Source organism: Aythya ferina, assembly GCF_964211825.1.
Source record: "Aythya ferina genome assembly, chromosome: Z".
NCBI lineage: Eukaryota > Metazoa > Chordata > Aves > Anseriformes > Anatidae > Aythya > Aythya ferina.
This window is the reverse complement of record NC_140299.1, coordinates 69,168,460-69,186,932: the sequence shown is the minus strand read 5'-3', so window position 1 is coordinate 69,186,932 and position 18,473 is coordinate 69,168,460. Positions and strand designations below refer to the sequence as shown.

Genomic DNA, 18,473 nt, shown 5'->3' with positions numbered 1-18,473 from the left:
AGGTTATTGAACTGCATAAACTCCTTGAAGAGAGAATATAAAACGTGCACAGCCATCTAAATGTCGCAGAGGCATGTTTCTGCAAGGGGAGTCCTGAAGCTATTTGTCCTCAGAAACAACCTTGCTCCTTCCCAAAACCCGGCCACAGTCGTGCTGAGGCAGGTACTGCAGGGAGGCAGGAGGATGAGAGCCCACGGCCTGCAGGCCCATGCTGGGCTGTGCCTCCATGGCCACAGGGGATGTTCACCAAGCCATTCCTGTTCGTCTCAGCCGACCAGGGCCGGCACGTACTGTGATAAGCCTCAGCTGAGACCACGGGGGAGAAATGTCCTGAGAATGGTCACGGCTGGCTCCTCAGCAAGTGCACGTGGTGCTGTGCCTTACTGGAGCTCTGCCAGCCTGCCGGTGGCTTCTGTTGGGACACCTACCCTGCACACAAAGCCAGGGTGCAAGAGACCCTCTGCTGCTGCTGGCCCAAGCTGAACCTGGGCACGTCTGTCCCAGAGGAGATCTAGTCAACAGTGGTCTTCAGCTATGGACTTTCTGGTACTCTTTTCCATCCTTCTCCCTGTATCAGTTGACCTCCATTCACCTGAGGAAGGTGGTGACGTGGATGTGGGAAATTCATTTTCTCAGGAAGAGGCAGTGAGGATGCTCACATGAAAAGACTGATGTCGGGCATGCATTTACAGAGGTGAAACAGCAGGGGTCTTCTGGAGCGGTGGTCCTTGCTGAAAAGTCCCTCAGTGGAAAGTCCTGAAACATCCTTGTTCGGGCCATGGCACAGCCAACCAAATCAACACAAATTTTGCAGCTTTTTGTACATAATATCTCCCAGTCAAATAGGAGCTCTCTGTTGTGTACGAATCACAGACTCACAGAATACCTTGAATTGGAAGGGACCCACAAGGATCATCAAGTCCAGCTCCTGGCTCCACACAGGACCACTCCAGAATCAAACCATGTGTCTGAGAGCGTTGTCCAAACACTCCTTGAACTCCAGCAGCTTGGTGCCATGACCACTGCCCTGGGGAGCCTGTCCCAGTGCCCGGCCACCCTCTGGGTGCAGACCCTTTCCCTAACCCCCAGCCTGACCCTCCCCTGTCCCAGCTCCATGCCAATCCCTCGGGTCCTGTCGCTGTTCAGCAGAGAATGAAGAACGGTAGCTGCAAAGCCAGAGGACTGATCTGGGGGTAACATGCCCAGAGGAAGGCTGGCTGGGTGGGAGAGAAGAGCAGCATCACCCGGCCACTACAGCGCAATGGGATTTAATAACAGCCTCCACCAGTGCCAGCACAGGAGCTGGCATGCTGCGGTTTATCAGCCACGTGAGAGCAGCCAGGTCTCCCTGAGTGCACAGTTGGCCCATTCCCAGTGCAGGTCAAATGCTGCTCAAAATGCTGCTTTTCCCAGTGCCGCCGAGATAAGCCAGCACCCTCCCCTATAAAAGCCACTACGAGCACAGCGAGGTGCACGAGCGCGTGCGCCTGGTCCGGCCATGCCCGCCAGGGAGCTGCTGGGGCTGGCGGTGGTGCTGGTGGCCCTCATCACCACCAGTGGTAAGTCCTCTCTGCTGCCGGGAGACAGATCCTCAATGGCAGGTTGGGAGAGACCAAAAAATGGGAAGGGAGGGCAGAAAAAGTACCCCAAACAAACAGAAAGTCTGTTTTGGAGAGGAGGTGAGGGGGACAAGGCAACACAGAGGCGGCGTGGTAGGGTGGGAGAAGGAGGACCGGAGCAAACCTGGTGCAGGGTGCTCCTGCCATGTGTTCGGTGCTCGGTGGAGCTCCTGGTGCAGAGCCTGGGAGGGAGAGCTGTGGGAGAGGGGCTCAGTGATGGTGTTGATGAACAGGCATTCACATCTTGGCCCCTCTGTCAATGGCTCGTGCTCCTGCTGCTGGTTCTTGCTGGAAAGGAGGGTCACAAGTGTTGCTTAATCCCCCTGTGCCAACCTCTAGGGTCTCTGCTCTGTTTCAGGGGCAGAGCTGGATGAAGGGAACGGCCTGAGAAGGGTAAGAGATTTCCATATGCTCTGGCTCGTGGCTTCAGATCAGATCTGGCTGCCTCAGCGCCCGGCATGCCTGGGAGAAAGGCTGTTCCCAGAAAGTGCACCCAGCCTCTGCGTGCAGGCCCTGCCCTGTGCAGGGCAGAAGGGATGCTCCGAGCCGCCGTGCCACCAGCTCCAGCCACACTCGCTGCTGCCCAGATGCTGTGGGAGGAAGAAGGGAGAGCTGCTGGTTCTGAAATGTTTGCTGTGGTTTCTCCCTTCCAGCCGGTGTGCGGAGAGATGGCTGAGCTGCTGGCCTGCCCCCTGGTGAACTTGCCTGTCTGTGGCACCGACGGGAACACCTACGCCAATGAGTGCTTGCTCTGTGTACAGAAAATGTAAGCTCATGCCCTGGGCAGAGGCCTCCAGGGGTCTAATTTTAGCCGTCTGAAAGCGGGCACTTGTCAAACACCGTGGGAAAGCCACAGCATGGGAAGCACGCAGAGGCCTGCCAGCAAAGTGGACTTTTTTTTTTTTTTCTTTTTTCATCAGCTGAGCCTGGCTTTGCAGCCTTGAGCTTCACCTCTCCGTGCTGGCAGTGCCCGAGGACAGGCACAGGAATGCCCCTAGCCCTTGCAGGTGTTGTCTCCTTCCTTGGCAGCGCATTTAGGGACCACACAGCTGCAGACTGAGTGATTGTACACGTTACAGTGGCAACGGGCTGATCCCACAAAAGAGCTCAGTATTTATGCACTGGATCAGCTTGCTAAATCGGATCAGCCAGCAGCTGCATGGTCAGCAGGTCCACCAGAAGGTGGGGTCAGGATCTACAGCCAAGAGACACTCCAACACGAGTGTCTGCAGGCTGGCAGCAAACCAGGTGCCTCACAGAGGATGAGAGAAGGTCCCCATGCCGTGCTGCCTGTGGCCGGAGAATCACAGAGTCACAGAGTGGTTTGGGTTGGAAGGGACCTTAAGGGCCACCCAGTCCAGCCCCCTGCCATGTGCAGGGACACCTCCCACCAGCCCAGGCTGCCCAAAGCCCCATCCAGCCTGGCCTTGAGCACCTCCAGGGATGGGGCAGCCACAGCTCCTCTGGGCAGCCTGTGCCAGGGCCTCACCACCCTCTGAGTGAAGGATTAGAACTTCTTCCTAATGCCTAATCTAAATCTCCCCTCTTTTAGTGTAAAGCTGTCACCCCCTGTCCTCTCACGCCACCCCCTGACCAAGAGTCCCTCCCCAGCTTTCCTGCAACCCCCTTTAGGCACGGGGAGGCCACTGCAAGGTCTCCCTGGGGCCTTCTCTTCTCCAGGCTGCACAACCCCAGCTCCTTCAGCCTGTTTTCACAGGAGAGGTGCTCCAGCCCTCCTCTGGACCCTCTTGAAAAGGCCCAGGGCTTTCTTGTGCTGGAGAGGGGAGATCTGGACCCAGCTGTGCAGACAGGTAGACCGGGCAGCCAGTCTGCACGGGCAGGGACCTCTGGGTGCAGGCACCCAGCCACGTGCCTCACGGCTTTTGGCAGCCTTTCAAGCCACGGGGACCACCACAAATTTGGGCAACAGGGACCTCTTGAGGGCACCCAGGGAGCTTCAGGTGGGACACGGGGGAAAGCCCTGCCCCAGGAGGGTGGTGCAGGGTCCTCGGCAGCGGGACCTCCACACACACAGGCAGGGAGGGGAGCTCTACAGGCCGGGGTGGCTTGCGGACATCTCACCTTTTTTTAAGACATAAAAATGAACAAACCGATTTCAGAGTAAGTGCTCGGATCTAGACAGGCTAGGTGGGAGACCAAGCGTGACTCCAGGGAACATTTTTTTCAAGCTCTTTGTTCTCTTTCCCTACATGATTCTAGGAAAACCAGGCAAGACATCCGGATTTTGAATGACGGGATGTGCAGAGATACCTGAGCTTTCTGGTGGCTTTCCTGAGCCTGGAAACAGGTGATTAATTGATCCTGTGTGCTCTGTGCAGATCGAACATTTCAGGCCGGGATGGCGAATAATAAAATTACATGCATAATCATATTTCAATAGCATTATTTTTATGGGGGAAAATGACACGAGCCAGTTCCTACAAAGGGCTACTAAAAGCGTGTAGTCAAAACATTAATTTCAAATCCGTGCTGCATACAGGGCTCTGCACTGTGTGTATTATTTCTCCCACATTCCTTGGAGAAAGGACATGTGGGAGTAGCGAGAAGCACACATAGCTTTGAGATCCTGGTGAAGGCGGTGCTGAAAAAATACAGTTTTCTGTAGGAGGCAATTTATCAAAGGGAACCTAAAGTTTCTCCAGCGTGGGCGTCGACAGCCTTCTCTCCAGCTCCCTAATAACCACCTTTCCTTCCAGAGCTGATGCGAACTGAAAACAGCAGCATTTGCACTTGTCATATGAGATGCTATTTAGCTTTTCACCTGAGACTGCTCCACCACAGGAGGCAGTCCAGATAACCCACGGGAGCACTGAATGAGCCGAGTGGAGACCCTGAAACTCCAAGGGGTCGCCCCCAAGCTGAACCGATCCCCTGGGCTGCTCCCGGGGAACAGCACGTCCCAAATAGCTGCCAGGTTCCGGCTCTAGGTTGCTCCTCGTGTCAGGGCCAATTTTTGGCACTGCGGTGCAGTATGATCCAGCGCAGGTAATGCTTGTTGTCATCAGCCAGCCACCCGTGGGGCTACCTCTGCTCTTTCATCTCCTGCTTTTACTAGCTGTGACGTGACTCACCTTTCAATAAATACCTGTCACTGCGTTGCACAGCTTGATTATGCAAGGGATTCCCTTGGCTCGTGGTGGCAGAGGTCAGAGGACGCTGACTAATCCGAGGCTTTCCTCCTGAACTCAGTGCGGCTCTGCTCCAGATGTTGTGTCCCGGGAGCATGACTCGTTGGGATTTATTTTTTTTTTTTGGCATAGCTTCAACAAAGCATTGGGTTGCTTTGAAAAGATCATCCGGTCCAACCGTCCCCCTCCCACCAATGACACCCACTAAACCATGTCCCTAAGCACCACGTCCAACCCTTCCTTAAACACCCCCAGGTTTTTAAGGCACACCAGCCCCTTAGGGGTTTGAGGAAAGCGAGCTCCCTACGTGTAAAGTGAGCTCCCCAAACTCAGTGGCCACCCCGTGAGTCTGGGACCTGTGCCAGTGTGCTTGGCCAGCTGGTCATGTCCATCCCCACACCCAGACACCCTTCTCCTGGTTCTGCTCCCTCCTGTGACCTCCCAGTGGGACACTGCAGCCCTGCAATGCAAGACAAAGCCAGCGGTGACAGATTTGACGTGACGCAGCCGTGCTCGGTCAGACTGGAGGTCCTGCTGACCTGTTGTCCCCAGCACAGGGACCATGAGCAGACAGCAAGAGCAAATACCTGCAGGAGGGTGTGCTAGGGGGGTAATGAGGTGTGCACAGAGCCCTGGGATTTCAGCTGTTTTCTGGTCTGGAGGCAGTTGCTGTCATCTGAAGTTCTTCCCTGCCCTGGTCTTGTTGCTGTCTGAAGCCCTATCAGCGACTATCACAAGGTCAGCACGGAGGTCTGCTGATGTCTGCACGCTGGAAACAGCAGCTGCCCCTGAACCAAAGCATCTCCTCCCACCTGCCTTCGTCTTGCTGTTGCTCCCCATGACTCGAAGTCTGCCTCTCCACAGGTGCTGCCCCCAGCCCGGCTAGCTGCTGATAGCTGTCCAGAGCTTTGAGCATCCCTCTTGCCCTTCTCTAGGTGCTTTCCACTTCTGCAGGTGTGGGGACCACAGCTGCACGCAGGTTGTCTGTGTGTAGTGCCGTCACTGCGCCCCTCGTTCCCTTGTCCCCCCGGGACTCTCCTATCAGCTGGAAGCACATTTCCCCCTTCCAGCCCTCAGCTGGGGAGGGAGAGGCCGGGGGATCAGGGGATGGTCTCCTGCATTGCCAGCGAGCCTCAGGAGGTGTCCCCTGCACCTCGGGGAAGGGTTTGATGGGGTTTTGGACAGCGAGCGCTGGTGAGCACACAGCTCCATCCCCGCCCTGCTCTCCCCTGCACCCTGGGGCACCCCCGTGGGCAGGACACAGCAGGGCAGCTCTGCCTGCTGGGGGTCCCTGCTGCTGTGGGGCCAGCGGCACCTCGGCCCCAGATGGGACAGGGGAGCAGGTCTCGAGCTGCATGGAGCGAGGGCAGCCCGCCAGCGCGGTGCTGCGCATCTCCCCCAGGAGCCGGGTCTGTTTGTTTGCACGGGACGGGAAAAATCAACAGGGATGGCTCGGCGGCGCTTCTGAAGAGGGAAGCTGCATGCCCGCAGCACAGCGCGGCGTGTTTACCCAGGGGCTGCAGGGCCCTGGTGCACGCTCCTCGCGGGCCAGACCTTCAAGGTCAAGGCGTGGGCAGCCCCAAGGCAGGGTCGGTGCTGGCTCGCTGCGTGGCGGATGCGGCAGCACGCGCCCTCCCCGGGGACCGGCGGGTTTGGCTGTTTCTTTCACGCAGCAAGGCGAGGCGAGGGGTGTAATTGTAAAACCACCACGGGCTGCAGGGGATGGCAGGGTCCAGCCTGGTGCAGAGAGCCTGGCTCGAAAGCCTGGCTTGGTCAGGAGAGACGGGAGGAGCTGGTGGCAGCAGGACTGTGGCAGGGCAGACGTGTTACCCTGGCCACAAAGGTCTTGCTCCTGCTGGAGTACACAAATTCCTGTTTATTTTTTGCATAGTTCTGCCTGTTGGATTTATTCATGTGTCTCCCGTCTCTTCATGCATCAGTTGCAGAGGGTGTCCTCTGCTCCCACAGGCACCAGAGCTCAGCCTGCAGCAGCAGCTGGTGGCCCTGCTCCTGGAGAAGTGTCGTGCACCGTCAGGCAGGACAAAACTGGAAGATGTGCCCTGGCACCCTGCATGACAGCCACATAGCTCCCCGTGCTGATCCCCGGGGTAACTTCAGGGCTGTGCCGGTCCCTACAGGAGGGACAGGCATGTCTCTGGGTGCTGCCTTGCTGTAGCAATGCCAGGCAGAGGGGAAACAAGGGTGAAGCTCAGAAAGCACTCTGGTGAGGGTTCCCCAGGTCTCCATCGAGGAAACTGGGGCTTAGCACCCGTCTGTCCTGTTAAGTACCTCAGAAGACTCCGAGGGCACCGCAGCTCTTTCATTTATGAACGATATTGAGGAATTTATCGTTTTCCACCCAGCTGGAAAGAGGCTGGAGTGGAGTAAACACTCGCAGCACCATCTCTGCGGTGCCCCGTGGCACTGTTTTGCTGAGTCAAGAGCAATTTATCAGACCTCAGCAGGCTCTGGAGCGGCTGCGTGCTTCTCCCCAACAGGAGGTGCGAGGGGTGAGAGGCTGAGCTCAGCCACAGCCCGAGCAGGTGGAGCAGCTCGGTTGTGGTGCCAAAGCTCGTAGGTGCGAGCTCCTCAGCACCATGCCCATCCCCGTGCGGGCCGCAGCCCCTTGGTGCTCGCTGGGCAGCTGGTGCTGGTGGACCCGCAACAGCCACATGGCACATCACCTGCAAGCAGCCCGGGGATCCCAGGGTATTCCCAGCTCACACGGGGGCAGCATCCCACGAGAGAGGGGTTTGGGGATGTGTGCGTGAGGCAGGGTGTCCCCAGGGCCACGCAGCGCCAGGCCGAGCGGGGAGCACACCTTGCCTCCGCTGGTGACCGAGACCCAGGGAACTCCCCAAAAGTGACTTGGAAGCCCCACATCTCTGCGTGCCAGTCACGCTCCTCACCCACCCTCCCGTATCAGAGCCTCCCCACATCTGCCTGGCTGCCACCACCCTGCCGCTTCCCTCAGGCCTCCGAAGCCCGCCCTGCCCCACGTGAGGCACGGAGTAATCTGCAGTGGACACCGGGGAGGAGCCCTGGGGAGAAGCAGTAACTGTGGGGGGGGGGGTAGGCAGAGAGGCAGCAGAGATGACCAGGGCCCACCAGGTTACACCCCAGGAAACCCACCCGCATCCAGCCTGGATCTTGCTCTGGAGGTTTTCAGGATTCCCACCTCGTTCGATGTGCAGGGAGCCAGGATACACAGCGCCCTGGGGTCCCAGCCGCACGGACCCTGCCGAGCAGTCCACCCTGCCCCTCAGGGAGCAGGGTCTCGGGGCTGAAGCCAAAATAAGCATCAGAAACTTCCCCCTGGCAGCCACACGATGGTCCTGCAGAGCCTGAGTGGGTCTTCAGGCTGGGCAGGTGTGGGGCTGCAGTGGGACCGGGGCAGATAGGAGCAACCACCAAAGGAGAGCCTCTGGTGGGAGCAAGAGCCTGGCTGGGTCTTCCCAGTGGCTTTTTTGGGGGCTGCCCTCCACCATCCTGCTTCACAAGGGACATGCTTTGCTCATAGGTGGCCCACTGGGTACGGGACATCAGGAGCTCCTCAGCTCATCCAGCCCCTCAGGGGTCCCTCTGCGGACTCCTTATTTTGTCTGGGTTCCCCAGGAAGGTGTTGCAGCCCTCGCACAGGTCACCCGAATTTGGCAGTCTCCAAATAATGCCATAAGACATCCTTATGGCCCTCCGAAATGTACAGTGCCACTCTCCTGTGCTCCACCCCGGCTGCAGGAGCTGGAGGTCCCTCCCCACCACCACTCGGACCCTCTTGCGAGCAGCGTCCCAGCAGCTCGTGTCCCGGCTGGGGTCTCACGAGAGCGATGGAGAGTCCCCCAACACCTCCCTGCCTCTCAGGCGGCGAGGCTGTGGGGCATCCTGCCCTGCCAGGCAGCTTCTCCCCGCTCTGAAGGAAGGCATCGGAGCCGCGGCTTGGCAGCGGCGAGCGCTTGCTTCCTATCTGAAGCGGAACTGCTGTTTAGAAACACTGGCGCGTTCTGTAGACCACACAGTAGGTCCTGAGCAGGCTCTCACACACCTTTGCACTGTGATAAGGGGAGTATTATTACTCTAGTAGTGGCCTGTACAGATAAGCTCTTTGGGGCGGGCAGTCTGCTTTTTTTTTTTTTTTTTTTTTTTTCCAAGCTCTCATTCTGCCGCACCAGTAGCTCCAGATTCTTTTCCCGGGGAAATAAGCTGCTTTTTACTTAAACCTGTGGAGACATGGAAAGTTTAGGTAAGACCTTGCTCTATACAGCCCCTTCCCTGCTACCCTCTGCAGCTCCTGAGGAGCATGCTGTGCCAGGTAATGCTGACCCTAATCACTTTTTTTTTTTGGAGGGAGGAGAGAATGATCTTTGTCACTAGCGGTTTCCAAAAAAGAAGTTAATAATTAACCGGTGTATGGCTGGGGGATGGAGGATGCGCATTTAACTGCAAGTGCATGTGGCTTTTTCTGTGTCATGTTGCAGGTCACGAAGACAGAAGCACCTATAAAGGCTCTCCAGCTCAGAAAAAGTTGCTGAGGCAGTGTCAATACAGTGCCTGCCTGCAGGCTGAGAGTACTCTCTCACCGTTCTTCTAACTTGATGGATTTTTTTTCAGCTCATCTCTGTATCTTTACATCCTCTGCTAACTAACTTTTCATTGGGGTGCAGGTGTTTTAGTGTGATTTTTTTTTTTTTCCCTGCCTGGTGCTAGTGGGTGGCTCGCAGCTTTGGAGCAGCTCTGGGAGTGCTGTGTGGGACCAGCTGGAAATGAATGAGGGGTGTTCTCTGGCTGTGCAGAGCAATTTGCTTTGGGTGGGTTGGGAAGGAGACCGACTGCATGCAGCCAGAAGTGCTTGTGTGGCTCACAAGGTGTTTTGAAAGAAAGTTACACTGAGTGCTGCAAAGGGATGTGCAAGGGATCGTGTACGTGGGTAGTTAAACCCGAGCACTGTGCAGATCTGCTGCTTGTCACCTCACCTTCCTGCCTTTTCCCCTGTGGATGGCAAAACCTCCTGCCGGCTGTGCTATCTGTGATGCTGCTTCACCTCGGGAGACAGCCTCCCAGCTGGAGAATGCCCGTGCATTCCCCTGCACAGCTGCACGCTGCGCAGTCCAAGAGCAGCGCTCTCCGTCTCGGAGGCTCTGGTCGAGCCGAGATACCTTTGCCATCACTGAGAAACTCGGACACTGCGTGTGTATCTGGTGGCTTTCACATCTAAATTGCACCCTCTTGCCTCCCTTCCTTGCAGCCCAGATAGGCTGCAGGGCTTGTGGGAGAGGGTTTGCCTCCTCCTCTTGTCTCTGCTGTGCTCAGAGCAACAGGGGCTCCTGGAACGAGAAAGTAGCTGTCAGAAGGACATAAAAGCTAAGAGGCAACAACAGAAAGTAGGGTTATATTTGTTTTCTGTGGTTGTGATGGTGGCTGCTGTCGTTGTTAGACAGCATGTGGAGTACCATGCCCAGATTTGGGCAGTTCAGCAGAAAAAAAAGACAAAGCCACGCTGGTATGAGTGCAGTGCACAGCCACCAAAGCTGCTGAAGGCTGCAGCAGCTGGCACGCGAGGACAGAGGGAGCTGGGGTTGTTTAGACAAGGAAAGAAGTGGTTGAGAGGGAGATGTTGTTGCAGCCTCTCTATCTAGTAGGAGTCACGGAGGAGAGACTTTTTGAAAAGGTGCACCGGGAAAGGACAGGAGGCACCAGGTCCATGCTGCAAACGTGGCTGGGTAGAAAGGAGAAGATTTCACAGTGAGAGTGGTGCAGGGAGCAGGAAGGTGGCCTGTGAGGTTTTCCCAGCATCTCTGGGCAAGGCTCTGAATAACCTGATGTGGTTTTAAAACTGGTCCTGCTTTGAACGGGTCACTGGGACAGAGGCCCTCAGGGAATCCAGAGATTCTTTCCGAGCTAAATTTCTCCACAATTGTTATTAGTTATCAGAGGTGTCCTGTGTACAGACCTATTTTGAGCAGAGGTTGGCTTTTATTTATTTATTTATTTATTTATTTATTTATTTATTTTTGGTTGGTTGGTGTTTCAGTTGATTGTGTGTGTGTTTGTTCTGTCCTGGGCTGTGACTTTTCTCACATTTAACTCAGACATCTGGGAGACAAGAGCTGTGGGAGGGAAGTCCCTCCCACCCTGCCAATTGTCCCAGCTAGGCTAAAGAAAGACAAAATGACAATTTCCCTCTCATTTGACCTACTATGTTAACGTGAGCAGAGCCTGTTCCGTGGAAGAAGCTGGCTCTGATTACACCTGCGAGGAGCAGGACATCGTTTGGTTGTTCTTTCGATGTGTGGGATTTGTTGAAACTATGAAAAGCAGTGCTTTTGTGATCTGCTCAGTGTACGTGTGGGAAGACTCTCCTCTCCCTGCAGGCTCCAAGGAAGTGGTACTCCTACTGGTATTGCTACTGCCCCTTTTCCTCAAGGAAATGGTCTCTTGTTATTTGACCTCAGCCAGGTCTTAACAAAGACTCCACGAGCCGGAGTCTAAGCTAGAAGATCTGGGGCTGACCAGATCAGAAACCATCACACCTACTGCTACATGACCAGGGGTGCTTTTGGTTAGGATCAGGGCACGGAGGGAGGCTCAGTGAGGCTGGGGGATTCGTTTTCCAGCGTGTAGGTGGCTGCGATATCACTGTCTTGGGAAGCTATCTGGAGCCCTTCTAAGCCTTGGTCTGGAAGCACAGCACCCCACGTAGTTTTGTATCGAGACCTGCTTCGTGGCAAAAAGAGCCAGGTCACTTGCGCCCATGCTCTGTCACCAGGCAGGCAGGGCTCGCCTCGCCCCGTGGCTGCGCCGTCGTGCTCACCCTCCTCTTGTCTTTGTAGGTGCCACCACCCGACGAGGCTTGAGAGACCGGGAGATGCTGCGGAAGAGAAAGGAAGAAGCCCAGGAGAAGGATTCAGTTCAGTGGGCTTTAGGGTAAAACTTGCTTATGCTGTCAGGCGTTTTCCTGAGCCCAGGCACAGTCTTCACATGAGGACAGAGCCTGGCAGGGCCCCCTGTGTCCTCTGCGAGGAGAGGCCCTGGCTGGCACAGGTGTCCCACGGCCAGTGGGACCAGCTAAAGGTCTGGGCTGGCACAAGGGGGCCGAGAAAGATGGAGGTGGTCACACAGGCGGTGGGTTTGGTGGCAAGCAATCCTCAGCCACGGCACGGGGCGGGCTGAAAAACGGTGTCCAAACCCCCACAGCCTGGTTCAGCCACACGCAGTCCCCACGCAGAGCACCCCAGTCTCCACTGGGGTGTACTGGTGGGTGCCCCCTGCGTGTGCCCAACCCTTTGCCCACGTGAAATCCCCCCAACAGGGAGCAGGAGAAGATCAAGCGGCCAAGAAGAGGAGCTGGAAGAGGACGGCGCCGCCGGTCTGAGGTGAAGCCAGAACCACAAGCCGTGCTGAAGTCAGAACTAGAGCCGAAATGTGAGCCCCTGGCGCAGAAGGAGGCTGAGCTGGTGCCCACCGTGCCAGCACACCAAGACCAGCCATCCATGGTGGGCACCGTACAGGAGGAGATGCCCGATGAGGTGCAGATGGGAGCACTGGGGGGAGACGTGGCATGTGGGAGCCAGGCTGCTCTGAGTGATCTGCCATCTGGGAGCCAGATCCCTCTGGGCAATCTGCCATCTGGGAGCCAGATCCCTCTGGGCAATCTGCCATCTGGGAGCAAGTGTCCTCCGAGTGATCTGCCATCTGGGAGCAAGTGTCCTCCGAGTGATCTGCCGTCTGGGAGCAAGAGTCCTCGAGATAATCTGCCATCTGAGAACCAGAGCCCTCTGCTTGATCTGCCATCTGGGAGCCAGAGCCCTCTGCTTTATCTGCCATCCGGGAGCCAGAGCCCTCTGGGTGAGCTGCCGTCCCCACGGGGGTGTGCGGGCCCATGGGTTGGGGCTGTGCGGGCAGATACTGCTCCCCGAGTCATGGGGAGGGACAAAAAGCCCTCTGCAGTCAGCAGGGTGATTGGCACGGGGTCTGTGGTTGCTAGTCCTAAACAGCTTGTATGCTAAGGACGTCTCTGTGGGCTTTCTCGCACGGGGAAGAAGTATATGTGTCCTGATGCACCTCCCTGGGACAACAGGCCAGGCAAAGAGACTTTGCAACAGCAACGCTGCTGGTTCACAGAGCCCAGCAGTGCCTGCCCCCAGCCCTCTGCTGCCCGAAACGAAAGCAGCCAGGGGGTCAGACGTGACCAACGTGACAGTGGGTCACCGTGCCCCCCAGCTCCCTGCCAAGAGCCAGGCCAGAGCAGACGTGCTGCGAAGAGGAGAGGCAATCTCCTGAGACCAGAGCAGGCCGGGGAGTGCCAGACATCTCCTGGCCCGGGGCTGGAGAGGGGTGCTGGGGAGAGGAAGGGGCAGCCGGGGCTGGGGGTGTGCACGTCTGCAGGGGACACGCCGTGGTGGGCACCGAGCTGGTTGCCAGCTGGGCTCGGGAGGCCTTCCTACAGCTGTGCCAGCGTCAGGCCTGCACTTGGTGGCCATCAGCCCCCTCAGAGCCCCTCCAGCTCCCCGGGGACCCCCACGTCCCTGGGTGGCGACGTGCAGGTGACCTGTCTCTGAAATGCCTTGCAGGTGAAGAAGAAATGCTGAAACTTGCAGAAATGATACCGGAAGATGTGAACACCCCCGTGGAAGACGACAAAGAGAGCAGCTTCCCATCAGTCCTGTATTAGCTTTCTCTCTCCGGTCTTAATGTTCTCACTTACACTTTTCTGTCTGAGAGAAACTCTTGTGAGTGTCGTAGAGAGATTTAGAGCCCCTCCTTCCCAGTGAATAACAAAGCCCAGAGTCTCCTGGCCAGTGTGCTCCCAGTGCTGCTTTTGGTCTGCAGAGCAGGGCCGTGCCCCTTGCCCCTCGCTGCAGGGCGCTGTCCCCACAGGCACCTGTCCCCATTTCTGAAAGGTGCCTCCAACCCACCCCGGGGAAATGCCAGCCCCATAGCAAAGCTGAACCCCCCTGTGACTTCCAGCAGGCCAGAGAGCTGTGGCTTGGGCTTTTTTTTTTTTTTTTTTTTTTTTTTTTCCTACTTCTGACAAACCCAGCCATCCCTGTGCTGTTATCTGCGGTCCAAAGGCCTTTCTCACTGTCTGCTGTCCTGATAAACAGCTCGCTTTCCTCAGGTCTGAGGAGAGCGTTGTTTTTCCTGCAAGCCAATTAACTCTCACCTTGCTGAGCCACACTAGACAAAGGCAAGCAGATCCCCATCGCAGAACAAGGACCAGCTGAACCATACGTGTTGGTCAGGAAAGTGCCATTTTGGGGCAGAGACGTGAGGCCGCTCTGCACAGGTGTTGTGTCTGCAGCTCCCCAGCCAACTTTCAGGCCGAGACTCCAAAGAAACACGTGCCTGTGCCGTGTACCCAGAATTTCTGTGAAATCAGTGAAGAACAGGGCTTCCTCTCCTCCCACATTTCACTTCTTTGCCTTCTGGCTAAGATCGAGTGTAGTGTGTAGATTTCAGGACTTGTGGTCTTCTCCTCTGTGCAGGTGGGGGTGGCTTTTTTTTTTTTTTTTCATTTCTGTGCACCCTGACATAGAAGGTCTTTCTCCTTGAGAACAACGACAACAACAACAACAAAAAATAATTAAATAAACTTATGGCTGAGCATCAACATGAAAGCTGTGCTGGGGTACTCTTGCAAGTCCACACCACACTGCAAGGAGGCTGGGCTGCAGGATCTGCCGCGGGTGGGCAGGGCAGGAGACCCTCCTGCCCCCACGCTGTGCTGGGGCCCAGCAGGAGCTGGTGGCTGTCCCCAGCTCCCCAACCCTCTGCAGTGCTCCTAGGGAAAGGAACCCATCCCTGGTGCCCACCTCCGTGCCTGAGGAGATGGGACCTTGTTCCCACAGCTTTTCAGACCCGGGAGAAGCAGCTTCTGGGAGGCTTTGAAGCAGCCCGCTCCCCACGGCAAATGCCTGTGGTGGTCTTGAGGTGCTGGAGCCACCCCAGCCGCTGCGCAGCCCACGTTAGGGCTCTGTCTCTATCTGTTTTCTTTGGCAGCCGGTGAGAAAGGTGTGTCCGCAGGTAACAAGTGTTATTGCAGAATAACCAAGACAAAGATAAAGCCTTCCTTATCAGCACTTTCACTTGCAAACTACAGTTTCTTTCTCTGGAACGGGGGCAAGTAACAGAGCTCCTTCCTTGTATTGATTTGCCCGGGATTCATGTGAAAACCTGTCCACGTAGAGATCCAAGTGCACCTCTGGCGTGGGTCCTGCTGCTGGGAGGGAGCTGAGGGTGGGCTGGTGGGGGCTGCTGGAGCTAAGGCAGAGAGGGTGACCTTTTGCAGATGCAATGCAGCATCCTCCCCCTCCTCTCCCTCGCCTTCACTCCTTCCTGAGACCCACAGAGGCTTTTAAGAGGGGCCAGAAGGGGACATTTCCACCCTCTGGGATGAAAAGTAGGGTCTGAGTTTGACACAAAGGGGAGGTCAGAGACCTTTGGCTGAGCGTAGCCTTCTTGGTGATACTGGGGGGGGGTGATGGTGCAGGGAGCAGGGCCAGTGCCCGACACGATGCTGCCCTCCTCCTCGCTGTGCTCTGCTGGCAAGAGGGCAGGGCAAGGCTCCCCCAGGACACCCCGTTCTGCTGAGTGCTGTGTTGTACTTATCACTGACCCCATTATACTGCCTCCCCTCCTCTGCCCGACCCGCAGCCTGTTCCTGCCGCTCCCCTTGCCCCGTGTGCTGCAGATAGTGTGCAGCCCTCCACCTGGCTCACAGCCTTACCAGCAGCAGCAACCAAATCGATCTTCCTGGCACCATACCTGTTATCAAGTTGGTCAGGGCTGTGACCCTGTATTCTCATTTATGGCTTCCTGTCTTACGCATACTGCTAGATAAAGACCTTGACCAGATGCCCTCAGAGGAGCAGACACCTTCCTTCTGCCCACACAGCCTTACAAGTAACAGGTAAGGACCTGGTGCATCCTGCCTGCAAGCCCCTGAGCTGGTGTCCTGAGCAATGTAAGTACAGGACAGAACAGGAGGGACCTCCAGTGTCTCTTCTGGTGGAGTCTGCCTGGCACCGAGAGTGGATTATTTTATGACCTGGCAGTTTACAGATAGCTGTGACCTGGCTGCGTGTGACTAGAAAAGGAAGACTACTTCCTATAGGGAAGGAAGAAGGATTTGCTACAGAGTGTGGCCATAAAACATGCCCATAAACTTTTGGGAAAAGCTATCCCTTGTTGAGCCTCCTGATTACAGCTGGACTGTTGCCAGCACAAGGTCAGCTGCATTTTGCAACCCCCCTGTGCACCATGCACGTCCAAGGACTGAATGAGACAGGCACAGCTTTTAAAGGACTGATTTATTTATTTATTTATTTATTTATTTATGGGGAGCTCCAGAAAACCCTTCTGCCTGCCACATATTTGTCTGCAAGAGTTTGTGGCTAGAGAAGAAAGGCTGGTGATGCTGAGGATGCCTTCACACAGCCACAACACAGGCCACATCGCAGTGACAGCAGTCTGCCCTGCCGAGTAGTCTTTCCCGTGGTCTCTTAAAGGTGCGAGAGATTAAAGAGGAATAAAATTCCCTGCGTTTGAAGAGATCCTCTCCTGACACTGCAGAAAGTGAGGTCACAGCACACGGTCACACACATCCTCCCTGCGTGGTCTGCGAGCATCCAAGGGGACGTGGCACAGCCGTGCAGGAGGCCACCACGGCCTGCCAGACACTCAGAGCAGGCATGGCCAGCTTCCAGCAGCACTGGAGGAGAGATGCTGTTTGGTTTGTGTTTCTTGGATTTCTCTTCTTGGATTTCTCGTGAGAAATGGGGTCTCCTGCATGTGCAGGATGTCAGGGGTGAGTCGTGGCAGGCTGTTGCTCGTGGGTGGTGTTTTAAGCAGGAGGGTTTTTTTTCTGGTCCGCAGCAGAAGTGAGGTCAAAGCCAGGCCTGAGCAGAAAGAACCAGGCCAGCAGCTGGCAGCTGGAGGCCAGCAGAGGCCAATGTGAAGTCATTCCACCCTGCCAGAACCTGGTCTTGCAGAGCTGAAAAAAAAAACCACCTTTCTTGTTGTTTTACCAATATTGACTCGAGGTAATAAATACCGGTGACTGCAAACACTCACTACCTCCTTGGCCACTATTTCCTGCCAAGAAATCATTAGCTCTGATCCTTCTGTTTAAATAAATATATCTCTAATTGTTCCAGGGCTGCCAAGGACTACGGCTATGTGCACGGCAGGGCTCAGCAGCAGTCCACAGGCTGGCCTGGCTCTCCTGTGTCATCAGGAAATCACAAAACCATAGAAAAAGTGAAGCAAGAAGAGACCTCTGGAGATCCTGAGTCCAACCCCTGCTGAAAGCTGACTCTTTGTCAGGGAGTGGAGCAATAGAATAAAGAGAGATGGCTTTAAACTAAAAAAAAAAAAAAAAAAAAAAAAAAAAAAAAATTAGATTAGATTAGACATCAGGAAGAAGTAGTTCTTTACTCAGAGGGTGGTGAGGCCCTGGCACAGGCTGCCCAGAGGAGCTGTGGCTGCCCCATCCCTGGAGGTGCTCAAGGCCAGGCTGGATGGGGCTTTGGGCAGCCTGGGCTGGTGGGAGGTGTCCCTGCCCATGGCAGGGGGCTGGAGCTGGGTGGGCTTTAAGGTCCCTTCCAGCCCAAACCATTCTGTGACTCTGTGATGCTATGACTGCAATTTAGACTTGCTGTCTTTCCCCTTTCCAGGTTAACAAACCTGATTCCCTCAGCCTGCCCACTGCTGTGGCCCCCAACTCGATGGCCTCAGCTGGGCTCCGGTGTATCAATGTCTTTCTTGTCTTGGGTTTTCCTAAATGGATCCATTTCTAGGCTTATCCACACCAAACAGGGGAAAGCACATTACAACAACATTTAGAAATAAACTCCAGTGAACTTCAAGACCGAGAAGGAAGAAATCATCACCACCAACACCTGCTGATGAAAAGGAAGAAACCTTTGCCAGGAGCTTCGTGATCTGCCTGATAAAGACACCAGGATGCTGGTAAGTTGTTACAGCTTCCCACCCTTTGTCGCATGGCACACACACAGAGCAACAGAAATCAACATCAAGGCACAGAAAAGGTATTGACTAGCATAATGAGCAGGGGTAGATGCTAGTTTTTAATACTAATATTTTTTTATTATTATTGTTGTTGTTATTGTGCATGTGCAGCAGTCTCAGCTGCATTACTGAGGCTTTCCTCTCTCAGTTTGGACTGTGATGAGGTGTTCTTGCAACGACACTAAGAACTGGAAATATTGCATTGGCTACACTTCTGCACACAGCAAAGGTAAACCCCAGGCTTCACTTACAGTGTTCCCTTTCCTCTTCATAACAAGATTTTGTCAGACCACGTAGTAAAACAAACAGCTGGGCCAAATGAGTGGTATGAAGCTTGGGGCGCAGCCTGATAGCCTCAGACAGTGACAACCTGGTTTCATGGGCATCCTTTCCAAGAGGAAGAGGTCAGCATGAGCTGGGGAGGGTCCTCTCACCAGAGACAGCCACAGGTAGGGTTGTCTCAGAGGGCTTCATGCAGAACAGCCCAGGATACAGCCTTCTCTTCCTTGCAGACCAAGTGGCCTGGGCAAAGTACTTCATCCCCTACAAACGTTTTTGGGCCCTACACACTCTCAGGACCACCAGCTGCACCCTGTGTTCAGTTTCTGACAGAGGTGGCGGAAGCTCAGGGTTTGGCAGCTGGGGCTGGGGCTCCCCACCGAGACCCTTTCCCTCCCTC

General features: G+C 55.5%; 2 protein-coding genes across 2 annotated transcripts; both read left to right on the top strand.

Moving 5' to 3' along the window:
* Positions 1-1,438: 1,438 nt before the first annotated feature.
* Positions 1,439-4,011, top strand: SPINK4 (serine peptidase inhibitor Kazal type 4). Its single transcript, XM_084504787.1, has 4 exons — positions 1,439-1,559; positions 1,978-2,012; positions 2,273-2,385; positions 3,840-4,011. The coding sequence occupies exons 1-4, from the start codon at positions 1,499-1,501 to the stop codon at positions 3,892-3,894; spliced, it is 264 nt and encodes an 87-aa protein (XP_084360913.1). The 5' UTR covers positions 1,439-1,498; the 3' UTR covers positions 3,895-4,011.
* Positions 4,012-8,918: 4,907 nt separating this feature from the next.
* Positions 8,919-14,382, top strand: HEMGN (hemogen). Its single transcript, XM_084505358.1, has 4 exons — positions 8,919-9,008; positions 11,596-11,689; positions 12,075-12,610; positions 13,336-14,382. Exons 1-4 carry the CDS (start codon positions 8,996-8,998, stop codon positions 13,434-13,436), a joined length of 744 nt encoding a protein of 247 aa, XP_084361484.1. The 5' UTR covers positions 8,919-8,995; the 3' UTR covers positions 13,437-14,382.
* The last annotated feature ends 4,091 nt before the right edge of the window (positions 14,383-18,473 follow it).